We start from the raw sequence: 12,180 nt of genomic DNA on the forward strand, positions 1-12,180 counted from the left end.
GTGAGGAATAAAAAAGAGTAAGTAAGAGTAATAGATTCTGAAAATATTATATTTTTGTTTCATCACTTTTTACGTGTTACAATACAATCAAAGAATTAATTAAGCTTGGGGATACCGAAAACCATAAAAATCGTTCAAAGTGTGCAACGCTGGTCTCCAATTGTTGCATACCGGGAAATTGAGTGGTACCGGTGGAAGATCTTCTCTGTTCCCTACGTGTATAACCAGTTCCATTCCAGTAATGTGATGCCAAGTAAAGTGACAATGAAGTAACCACCACCCTATAAAACAATATATGATATCTTTATCCGAAGTATTTTAAGCACTTACTGTGTTGTAAATATGATATAAATGAATTTAATTAACATTAATCAAATATTCAAGACAAATATTCTTAGATGAAGAAGAAGATAGTGCAATTTTCTCAAAAACGGGGAAGAACTACACGCGGAAAATTGTTTCGGAAGTACGTATGTATATAATTGAATATCTTACCTGGGTTATCCGCCTTGAAACGTATAATTGCATATCCTCCCTTTGGAATTTTAACAGTATCTTTACCAGGTGGGTTCGTATATTCTCCATTTTGAAGACGTTCCGTGTGCTGCTCTATTACTTCGTCTATGTCTGCCGTCGAAATATTTCTATTATCACTAAAATCCCCCATACTAAACACTCTAAATTCGTAACCGTGTAGATGGAACGGATGATATAAGCCCTCCAGTGGTACTATAATAAAATGTTGTTATTTAACATTATCGAATTTGCAATATTTTTTTACGCAATGAAACAAAATTAGTCTGTTAAATAGGCCAACATTCTTTTATCTTGTTTCGTACTAAAAACAAATACTAGATACCTTCGTCGTATATTACTAGCTCCACGACATTATTTAATCTTGTATTGATAATTTGCGAACATGTGCAAGGTTCCGTGCAATCGTTCTGTACATTTTTCTTGCATACCGTTTGGTAAGAACTACGTTGCGAGAGCAGAGGCGCCGCTGGAGTCTCGTACGATATATTACCGAACATAGAAAGAAGCTGAGAATAATCGTTTGCAGCTGAAACGGAACAAATGTTTTACTAGTAACACAGGATAGACATCGACAAATAAATAATACAAAAATGAAAAACAAGGATAAAATGGAAAAAGAAAATTTTATTCTTTTAGCCGAATGCAAGTAAGCTGATTTTCGTATGAATACTTCTTGCGCGTTAGAAATGATTTGCTATGATAAGAAAATGAACAAGAGGACTTGTACATATGCATATACTTAGTTACTTTCAAAGAAGCATTAAATACAACTTACTGAAATAGGTACGGTACATGTCTGCTACAAATAATGTTCTGTCCCCATACTGAGTGTAATTGTAAAAGAAGAAAGGTAATATGTGTCTCTCATCCGGATCAACTTTCAAGAGATCATCATCGGTCTCGAAGGCTTCCAGTTGGTTCACGCAAATCCCATTTTCTGTGTTGTCTGTATTGCAATCCTGTCCACTAAGCGGATTATAGGTCTAAAAAATCGAAATCATCAATATATAGAAATCAAGGAAGAATCAGGTATTACAGTTGTTAGATACACCCAAATAGTATTTGAAAAATAATTGGAAGATTTTAGTCTGAGAAATTTGTAAAAGCTAAAGTAGTTCGTAATAATTAAAAATAGAATTAAAGCTACATTTCTTTCTCAGGAAAAGTAAATTTTTATTTAAAATGAATAAAGCAGAGTATTTTGATACTTACAACACCATCTATTGTATCGTTATAAGTAGGACTTGGTCTTGTAGGCCAATTAGGACCACCATCGTATTTTAAGATAGCTAACTGCTGTACCCCGGTTTCGTTACATTCGCCAAGTCCACGCACTTGTATCCAGTAAGAATCAACACTTTGATTTGCAGTTAGGATAAAATCGACGCGTTCACCTGTATATTTCGAATGCTTACTTTAAATACATGAAACGTAAACTGGTACAATAAAGCGACTTTTTCTCGACTCTGTATTAAAGCAACAAAAAGTTCTATCGTACGGAAAATATTCTTAGTCGTAATAACGTAATAATCTAATTGAACAGCCGATTTCGAAAGGGAAAGTTGAAATTTATCAAACCTGAAGACGAGATTATTTTATCCACTGTTCTGGGTTGCACGTTTGCACCATCCTGAGCAATTATGACTAATTGATGTCCTTCGATTCTAAGTTCCGCCAGGCATACTGTACTGAAAGAATTAATCATCCGTATTCTGTGTCGTTCTCCGCTCCTTACGGTATATTCTGTTATCGGTGAATTGGTAGTTTGGCCGGTAACTGGATCCTAAAAATAATTATAATTTGTTAATAATTAATAATCTGCTTCTAACGAATGGTATTAGCAAACAGAAACGAAGAAATCGTTTCTATCCAAAATTTACCATTTAATCGCCTAATGCTAAGAGTTTTGCAATCCTTAGACAATATAATATAAAAGAATATTTTTCCAGTAAAGATATACATATAGTTTACCGTCCAATTTCCTAAACCGTTTATAAGTATGTTCTGCGCAGCCTGTCCTGGGTCACGTCTATACGAACCAGGATAACGTTCTAACGATAACACATGCATCCAATCACTTAAGAATATGATAATTTCATCTATATCGTATGATTGATAATGAGGATCTCTAGATGGTGGATCTCTAACAATAAGACCACCATATTGCCCATCTAGCATGTGTGTCCATATGTGAGAATGGTAGAAATGCGTGCCCGAATTTTGCGCTACAAAGTCATATCTAGAACAGGATATCACAAAATTCGTATTTCATTTAGTTTCATAACGTGGTATTTTATAAGAAGCTTATTTTACATGAAATGTTTTCTTTTATAATGGACACTAAACTAAAAGGATTAAACCATAATAACAGTTCGCGTAATCAAATCTTTTATATAATAATAGACAAAAGAAACGAAGGATGATATATCGTTAAATAGCACACGGAATAAACGATATCATGATATTTATGGTAACATGAAAAGACAGTAAAATATAGACTTTAAAATAGTATTTACCTAAATGTCGAAGAAGATGCAATCGGACATTGTGTGACATAAGGAACACCATCGTAATATTGAAAACCGTTTTGGAAAATTCCGTGCCAATGTAACGTGACTTCATTTCCTGAGGCAGCATTCCGTACGTCTACTATAATGCGATCGTTCAAACACACCTGAAAAGTATGGCAATTGTAAAATGTTACTATGTCATTACAATTACCGATCAAAAGAAACACGAGTCAAGTGTTTTCTCAAAAAAATTACGATCTATCACAAAAGTGTACTGTATATTTTCATCTCCTTTGTATTTTCTTTATGCCCACGTACTTGTCGAAATTAACGAAAAGACAATATCGAATAGTTATCGAATCTAACAGTACTTTTATGTCAGATATATGCGAAGAAACTGAAAAATTTATGTAAAATCCTGCTCAAAATACCAGGATCATATGAAGGATACAAAGAAGAAATCGCAGTTCGTTATCATATTACGATTTTTACCTTGATCAATGGTCCTGGTAACTGTCGATTGATAGGTATCAAAGACTTTTCGTATCCATCCCCTAAAATACATTGGAACCTTTGAGATTCCACGTTACAAGCACTGAAAATATTGATATTTAATTTATTTAATCACCGACTTAAATATGCAAGCATCTTTATTTCTAGCTTATTTTACTGCAGCTATTTTCATGGTTCCACGCTTTAATCAAATATATATCGAGAACTCTAAAAATTGGTAGCTTACATAAAATAATTACATTCACGTTAATCTTAGTTTTACTAATTCTCATTTAATGATATTTACCAAACGCTCTTTCAATGCTTTAACTATAACAAAAGTTTTAAAGCAACTAATAACCCAGATAGCTCACGACGCCCTAAACACGTTCCATCGTAGATCTAAATGTCTTACAACCTAAACTGGACGCGTGTCTTAAAGACGTTCTACATCGTAGGTTTTTACATTCGTAATTGTCCAAATTGTTGAGCATACTTTTATTACGATTGCGGATAATATGGATTGTCCAGTTCTACACGAGTAGTGTAAATCAATAAGATCGCGACCACTGTCTAAGTACTTGACCGAAACGTTTACGATTTCGTTGTATTATATTCGATTATTAAATTATTTAATTTAACTTTATGGTATATTTTTCCTTCGTTTAGTGTCTACTTTTTACCTCGGTTCTTCGTTGTTTTTATTATAATAATCCAACGAATAACATTTTTACTTCAATATCAGTCTCAAAACAATGTCTCGAGGCACTAAATTTTCACTAATTTTTGCACTTAATTCGTCAAAAGATTTCAAGAAGTCAATTCTTCTTTGAGAAGTCTGACACTAATAAAGAGATATATACCCAATATCTCTTTTCTGTGATAAAATGATAATTAAATAACACACGTAACGAAAATATATTTGTTCATAATTTCGGTATCAGGTTACCGCGTCCATGGTTAAATTGTAACTGGCAAACGCGAAACGCGGCGGCAAATTAACGTAGAACGCTCGTGTGAATTGTCAGGAAAATTGTCAGAAAAATAAAAACAAAGAAAAGACGTGGTGGAAAAACACTCGTCTGCGCTGGGCTTAGATTCTGCGTAGACTTTTGCCCGCGCGATATCTCTGCGATCATATATCTTTCTTCGTGCTCCCAATTAAAAATAACGAAAACAAACATACGATCGCAGCGACATCGCGCGAACAAAAATCATTCGTCTGCATCTGTCCTAAAGACGTACGAGATGGACGTGGCAAGAACATCCGACGTCGTTGTTTATAAGACATCCATGGAACGTCTTCAAGACGTTTCTAAAACCCCGTCACACAGTACAATTTAGTTTGCCCTCGGTTAATCTGACCGACAAACATCGCTAAATGTCTCGCATGAACGTGCAGTTTCGATAAAAACTGATACTTTGTAGGGATATCAGCGCGTGTTCGCGTAATTTTTGTTTGCAAAAAGGATTAGAAAATAGTTCGAAGTATAGAAACAAAGGGCAACAAAAGTAATCCTTTGTTAAGAAATATTCCGAATTATAATCGCCGATAAATTCCGGGAGGAATATTTTACTACTAGAAAATATTTTAAAGAAAGTTGAGATCAGGAAGTTGAAGTCAGATCAGAATTCTAGAGACAGCGTAAATAGGATATCAATGCATTAAGCAAGTGCTTAAAGAAATCGAAATAAAATTACATTTAATTTGCTTTCACGTGATTGATTTTTCGTTTTCCTTTAGGTAGTAGGATATGATGTAAATAATTTTTTAATTGTTCATTCAGCAATTATCAATGATTGATGAATAATATCAATTTATGAAGCGAGTATAACAAACAACGACTTAGCATTAAAGTACAGATGACTGGAAAGAGAAAGGAAGACAGAATTTTATAATATAAGGATAGCGCTAGTTTTGTAATATGTGAATATCTCACTTAAGATGATACAGAAAAGATAAATATTACGAAAAGCAGGGGAAAGACCGAAATATCAGTAGAGCAATGGTTGATTGCGTGGTTGAGGCGTTTCAGATACAAAAGGAACAGCGGAAGAGTTTCGATTGTATGTATATTACTATATTATGTATATTATTAAATATATATAAATACATACGTGTATACGTATACATTACCGTTCATAAGGAGTGTCTGTTCTATCTGGGAGTACACTTTATGAACACACTTTTTTGTGAATGATAATTATACGTATAATATATAGAACAGTTACTGTATTAAGCGTATCAAAATATATATATTCGCGATATAATCGTTTAAAAGAATATATTAACACGTTGACTGCCACGCAGATTTTATTTCTTTTATTCTGGAAGCCGTAAAAGATTGAAATATACACTATACCATAACATTTATTTTTTGGAAAGTATTATATTATATCTGTCCAGGTCTTTCTGACAATTATTATCAAAACCATTCGCGTCGTTGACAATTTTTTAGTTTATGAAATTTACGTTATTTTAATCATTCTACGAAGTTTAATAAAACGTGGCTCACTGATGATTATCGTGGCAACTAACATGTTAACGTGTATCTTCTGTCAGATATTATATATATGATCCAAACTTAAAATATTTTAGAAGTATATATATGTATATCAATACGTACGGTCCTACTGTTGTATAGAATTCAATAGTGAAGGAATAATAACAATTTCTAGGTTCTTCAATATCTGTGCAATTTCGTGCACATTCTTCGGGCGAAGAAAGTACTATCGATGAAGAATTAGGATCATAATCGTCGGCCCAACCCCAGTACGCTGTGCACAAGTAAAACAATATATTAGAAACGATATTGGAAAATCATCGAATAAAATTACAAAATCCGTCAAGCGATCCTAATCAAAGTGAAGCGTAATGGTATAATTTAAATAGCAATAATACGAAGAATAATATGGAAATTTTTAATTTTTATTCTTATCAGAAAATTTAAGAAATGAGATTATAAATGTTTCGTGTAAGAATATGCATACATTAAATACATGTATCAACAGAAAGAGATATAGTAAATGATTATTAATTCATCCACAAGCATTAATTCCGTCATGAAATGCGAACAGGGATTGGTATGCAGACAATGAGTCTCCTACGCATATAGTTGGAATAAGCGGTGTCTTTAAAATAGTTCGACACGTACAAAACATAATAAACTAAAGTAAGGAATATATTGAGTTACTCGTTTCAAATGAATCCATATTCATATATGCATAAGTTATATATACTAATAATATACTTTGTATAAAGAGATTTGCAGTAATTTGACAAATTTTTAATAGACAAATTACATTTGTGAACACTTACGGTTACTGTACGACAGTTGCACGTGAAACAACAGAACAACGCAAAATGCATAAAATTTTGTCACATTCTGAAGAATACTAAAAAAATTAACAAGCGTCATTTTCCACTAAACCAAAGTCCGGCGTTTTATGGGCCTTCTTTTAATTGACTACTACTAACATTTTTTTGCGCTAATAGCTTCAATTTATAGAAAAAAAAACTGCAATTTAATCATTTTAAAAGCCTATCGGCTTATCTACATTTCCGGGTATCGATTTACTTTTAATTACTCTGTAAGTTGTTTATCGTTTGAAAACTTTTTAGTGCTGGCTTCCTTCAAATTATACAATATCGAGGACATCACTTAAATGGATAAATGCAAAATCTATTCCACATATTTGAATTATATGTAACAAACATTCTGATAAGAAACAAACTCAGTGCTGTGTAAACAATTACCATAGAATGCTTTATTATAATTAAACGTAAAAAATAAACTTTTAGTTTAAATTACATTCTGCTGTATAAAACAATACAAGAATTGTATAATATAACATATATAACAAGAATTTATCACACTGTTATAATGTCAATTATGGAAGGAAACATTAAAAAAGATTCTTCCATGTTCAATAAAATTTTACATTAAATTCGATCAGTCGTATATTTTTCGTCTGAAATTGTTATATTTACAATACATGAAGTAATACTTAACTCTTACCATTTGTCATTTACACAACTTATTTATCTTTTCTTTTTTTTTTTTTTTTCAAAGTTTCGTTTATCTTTTTACAAGTAATTGGTGTTCCACTATGCAAATAAAAGCATGTAATTATTGTTTCTTATTATACCCAAAATTGGAATAATAACAAATACATATTGATAGTATGAATAATACATGTCACTACGTAGTATAAAGATAACTGAAGTAGTAGGTAAGTATATAATAAGTGATTTATTACGTCGAGTTTGCTTAGATAAGTCCGAAACATTTTCCCTCTTTCTATTTTGTCGTATACGCAAAAACACATTAAAAATATCATCTTCAAGGTGACTTAATGTCCTAATCAAAGTATTAAGAAAAGTGTTATATCTTCGTAAGATAGTGTTTTTTAATTCTAACTTATAATTCAGAAATATTTTACTTCTCTGCTTAATTCTGATAATTCAAAAAATAATGCAAAGCGTTTAGATTAAAAGGAAATATTGTTCTAAATTGCACCTTTATATTATCTTTGGATGAAAGTCACAACTTTTCTTTCATATTGTATAATGTAAAAGCATTAAATTCATGAGGTTTGACAAATAATTAACACGTTATCTTTTTTTATATTTCAGATGTATTATAATTCATGTTGTATAGCAGATGTACATGTACATATACGAGATGCTCCATCTCCCTTAATTTCTTTTACATAATTGAACATAAATTATTTATACATGAAATGCATTATATTATTCACTTATCGAGTTGGAAATGCAAACTGACATATATTTATAGACATAAATAAGTCTGTGGCGTCGTATTCAATATAAAAATACAGTTGTATGTTCGTTTAAATCAAATTTGTAATATATCAAGATGTTTATAGGAAAACTGCATTATCTATTTAAATAAATATCGCATAGACAAAAGTGATGTGCCGAAACGAATAATATTTCAATTCAATGCAAAATATGCGGCATTAATATTTAATATATTAATAAGATATCCATTCCCGGCTTTTAAAGATATAAAGATTTACAAAAACTTCTGAGCAGTATCTTATACCAGCTGCTATTCAACTTGTGGATGAGATCATATCTCATTCTTCGAGGAAGAAATATTGCCCAGCTTTCTTCTGTTCCAAATCCTATTAACAATAAAATAAAATATGTACGAGAAAATTGATGACATAAAAAAAGGTAATATCTAAAATAGAGTAACATACTTTCACGGACTGGCTCTTATTAATCCTCGGTCTGAAATTGTTTGGATCTCTTCTGAACGTAATGCCTAAAAGTTCTAAAAATCTGTTCATTCCATTTAATAGAGATTGCGGACTATGAGCTGTAGTCGCTAATGATGGAGTACCGGAAAATACAATTACACGGTCAGCCAAGTACGTAGCCATGATAAAGTCATGCTCTACTACGAATCCCGTTTTCTTCGCATGTAAAATAAACCTAAAATAATCGCGTATTTTGATTTTTTGTTTTTTTTTTTTAATAATACAGATTAATATAAATACCCGGAATTTTCAATTACCGTTTTATTACTTTAGCTGCAACTAAACGTTGCTCAGAGTCCAGATAAGCAGAAGGTTCATCGATTAAATAAACATCGGCAGGCTTTCCAAGACATAAAGCTAAAGCCACTCGTTGTAATTCTCCTCCAGAGAGATTCTGTACTTCTTGATCCATAATATCATCTATTTTTAACGGCTTCATAACGTCCGTTACAAATTGAGGGTGAACATAAGCGTCCCTAATTTTTTCATGTAATAATTGCCGTACAATGCCTTGAGATTTGGGACTAATTTTTTGTGGTTTGTAACTAATATGTAACTGGGGAATACTTCCTACAAAGAATAAAATTAAATCATTTACTTTTTTGTTTAATACATAACGAATATATGAAAAATTTCTTGACTGAAGTAAATCTGACTTTACTTACCCGATCCGTCATCAGGTGGCAAATTACCAGCCAACATTCTGATGAATGTCGTTTTCCCCGTTCCATTTTCACCAAGTAGCACAAGAATTTCTGAATCTGTAAATTGACCCTTTTCAACATTTAATTTAAAAGAACCCATTGTCTTCGTCATCGCGGGATATTCGTAATGATTCATGCGTTTGACTTCTTCCTCGGTTGCACTTTCGGCTACTTTAAATACAAGAGATTCCTCGCGGAATCTCAAATTTTCGGTTGGCACAAAACCATCGAGGAAAATATTTATACCTTCTCTAACAGAGAAAGGCATAGTAACAACACCATACGCTCCCGGAACTCCATAAAGGCAACAAATAAAATCAGACAAATAGTCTAAAACTGATAAGTCATGTTCCACTACTATTATGAACCTGATAAATAGGAATGATATTTTAAATTATATGTATATTTTTATTATATTATTTAAATTATCTATACTATTTACTTATCGGGATGAATAAGAGATCGAATCGTCACAGCCGCATTGAGGCGTTGCTTTACATCTAAATATGAAGATGGTTCATCAAACATAAAAATGTCTCCATTTTGAATGCACACCATAGCACATGCAAAACGTTGAAGTTCTCCACCAGAAAGTGCATCAATACCTCTATCACGTATGTGCATTAAATCTAAAAGAAATTCAATAATTCCATTGTTAAAAATCGGCTTCCTCGCTTAATTTTTATTATTTTATCGCTATTCTTAAAATATCTTAAAAATATAAATTATTAACAGTAATTTGAACTTACCCAACATTTTACAAATTTCTATCTGATTTTTACACTCATCCTTTTTGTCTAAAAGCTGTTGTACAGTGCCTTTTACAGCTTTAGGAATTTGATCTACATACTGAGGTTTGATAAGAGCTTTTAAATCATCTTCCAATATTTTGGTAAAATAATTCTGCAATTCACTACCTCTAAAATGGCTTAAAATTTCTGTCCAATCTGGTGGATCCTATATTAATTAAACAAGAAAAATCCATAAACTTATAAAAAAAAATGTATATTATGTAAAGAAAATATATTATTATACGTACTGAAAATCGTCCTAAATTAGGCTTTTGTTTGCCTGCCAAAATTTTAAGAGCAGTTGATTTCCCAATTCCATTAGTTCCAACCAAACCTAATACTTCTCCAGGTCTTGGAATAGGCAGTCTGTGCAGTTTAAATGAATTTTTTGAATAACGATGTGTCGTTTCCTTCTCTAAATTACTAGGAAGATTAATAATAGATATTGCCTCGAACGGACATTTCTAAAAATACATATATATATATATTATTATAATAATAAAATATTAGAATGGTTATTATTAATTTAATATAATAATATTGTTCTCTATTATTCACTAATATTTCTCTATAACATTTCTTATTATACCTTGACACAAATACCACATCCAATACACAGTTCTTCAGATATTGATGCTATCTTGCTATTAGGAGTAACTTCTATACAAAGTTTTCCCATTCGTACTACTGGACAAGATCTTTTGCATTCTTGCCTGCACCGTTTTGGTTTACATTTATCAGAATTAACAATAGCTATACGAGTCAACCGATCAGTTTCCTCCATTGACTTTTTTGGTGGCATGATGGTAAAATATTTACCTGCCTGAAAATGTTATTATAGAATTTAGATTTAACAAAGGAATATTTAAAATTTATCATAATTTTAAATTCTATTGCTTTTTAAATACTAAATTATGTGCATAATACAAAATTTTAAATAATATAATCGCTATTACAATATACAATACTACAATACAATATTACAAGTAATTGCGGTTATTAAATAAGAAATATGAAATTGACATAACAAATTGACAATGGAATTACAACTTAAATGTAAATATTTTAACAAGAATGTATTCAAACAATCAAAATATATACACTAGATTGAAAATAATGTAGAACTTTATTAAACATATTATATTTTGAAATAATTGAATTTGTTTAATCAAAATTTTTCTCAAAGAGGAATATTATTAAATAATTGAACTACTTAGAAAATATTTCAACATATGTTCTGCTTATATTCCGTCATAAACGAGTAACCACTTTTTCAATTAGGGCTGTATAAAATGAAAGAATGTAATGAAAATAAAAAACAATAAATTAAAATTAAACATATTATATTATAATTTTCATATATTTGTATTTAGTTAAAATGTTTAAATACATGAAAATACAATGCTCAGTTCTACCACGAGTTTCTAACCTCAGGCAATTAATAATAAAACATGTTAATGTAATAGTAGTTTATAAATATACCACATAATTAATAAAAATAATTTTTTTCATATGTGTTAGGCCATTACTTCATAGTACTTAATATAGACTTGTACAAACGTATACCTGTCAAAACCAAAAACGTGGAGGAAACTCCTTTACAACCTTTTCGAAGGAGCTTCCGCACTCGCACACCACCACATGTCCCTACTTCGATCATAGAATATAGAAATGACATAGAGTACGTGCTCGATAAGAAATATATCTTCTTAAATAACTTTTAATTCTTATAATAACCGTAACATTCTTCTAACTATAATAAAACATTTATATATTGTTAATCTAGACGAATCACATAATTTTATAAAAATTTGCATAAAGTAGTAAATAATTTATTTTCAGCCATAAAAGGCCTTG

At 31.0% G+C, this 12,180-nt stretch overlaps 2 protein-coding genes and 1 long non-coding RNA gene across 3 annotated transcripts; 1 reads left to right on the forward strand and 2 right to left on the reverse strand.

Moving 5' to 3' along the window:
- Positions 1 to 31: 31 nt before the first annotated feature.
- On the reverse strand, positions 32 to 7,019 carry LOC122577998 (laccase-1-like). Its single transcript, XM_043749810.1, has 11 exons — positions 6,859 to 7,019; positions 6,167 to 6,317; positions 3,540 to 3,642; positions 3,054 to 3,211; positions 2,509 to 2,776; positions 2,116 to 2,320; positions 1,750 to 1,931; positions 1,313 to 1,520; positions 860 to 1,063; positions 496 to 729; positions 32 to 281 (listed from the first exon to the last, which is right to left on the reverse strand). The coding sequence occupies exons 1-11, from the start codon at positions 6,956 to 6,958 to the stop codon at positions 100 to 102; spliced, it is 1,995 nt and encodes a 664-aa protein (XP_043605745.1). The 5' UTR covers positions 6,959 to 7,019; the 3' UTR covers positions 32 to 99.
- Positions 7,020 to 7,799: 780 nt separating this feature from the next.
- LOC122565753 lies at positions 7,800 to 8,339 on the forward strand. The gene is made up of 2 exons (XR_006316268.1): positions 7,800 to 7,887; positions 8,176 to 8,339. It is a non-coding gene; the product is annotated as an uncharacterized LOC122565753 (long non-coding RNA).
- Positions 8,340 to 8,499: 160 nt separating this feature from the next.
- On the reverse strand, positions 8,500 to 12,003 carry LOC122565751 (protein Pixie). Its single transcript, XM_043722051.1, has 9 exons — positions 11,890 to 12,003; positions 10,913 to 11,146; positions 10,572 to 10,787; positions 10,282 to 10,489; positions 9,975 to 10,161; positions 9,494 to 9,900; positions 9,086 to 9,398; positions 8,769 to 9,003; positions 8,500 to 8,690 (listed from the first exon to the last, which is right to left on the reverse strand). The coding sequence occupies exons 2-9, from the start codon at positions 11,123 to 11,125 to the stop codon at positions 8,643 to 8,645; spliced, it is 1,827 nt and encodes a 608-aa protein (XP_043577986.1). The 5' UTR covers positions 11,126 to 11,146; positions 11,890 to 12,003; the 3' UTR covers positions 8,500 to 8,642.
- Positions 12,004 to 12,180: the final 177 nt, after the last annotated feature.

This window comes from Bombus pyrosoma, linkage group LG3, assembly GCF_014825855.1.
Source record: "Bombus pyrosoma isolate SC7728 linkage group LG3, ASM1482585v1, whole genome shotgun sequence".
Taxonomy (NCBI): Eukaryota; Metazoa; Arthropoda; class Insecta; order Hymenoptera; family Apidae; genus Bombus; species Bombus pyrosoma.

What these genes read in the sequence shown, in the direction of transcription:
- LOC122565751 (XM_043722051.1), bottom strand. Translation starts at nt 11,125, where the DNA reads ATGCCACCAAAAAAGTCAATGGAGGAAACTGATCGGTTGACTCGTATA. An exon ending in GATGTGGTATTTGTGTCAAG is followed by an intron (nt 10,788 to 10,912) that starts GTATAATAAGAA and finishes ATGTATTTTTAG; the next exon opens with AAATGTCCGTTCGAGGCAAT. An exon ending in GCCACCTGATGACGGATCGG is followed by an intron (nt 9,399 to 9,493) that starts GTAAGTAAAGTC and finishes TATTCTTTGTAG; the next exon opens with GAAGTATTCCCCAGTTACAT.
- LOC122577998 (XM_043749810.1), bottom strand. Translation starts at nt 6,958, where the DNA reads ATGACGCTTGTTAATTTTTTTAGTATTCTTCAGAATGTGACAAAATTT. An exon ending in GCATCTTCTTCGACATTTAG is followed by an intron (nt 2,777 to 3,053) that starts GTAAATACTATT and finishes ATCCTGTTCTAG; the next exon opens with ATATGACTTTGTAGCGCAAA. An exon ending in GCTAGTAATATACGACGAAG is followed by an intron (nt 730 to 859) that starts GTATCTAGTATT and finishes ATTTTATTATAG; the next exon opens with TACCACTGGAGGGCTTATAT.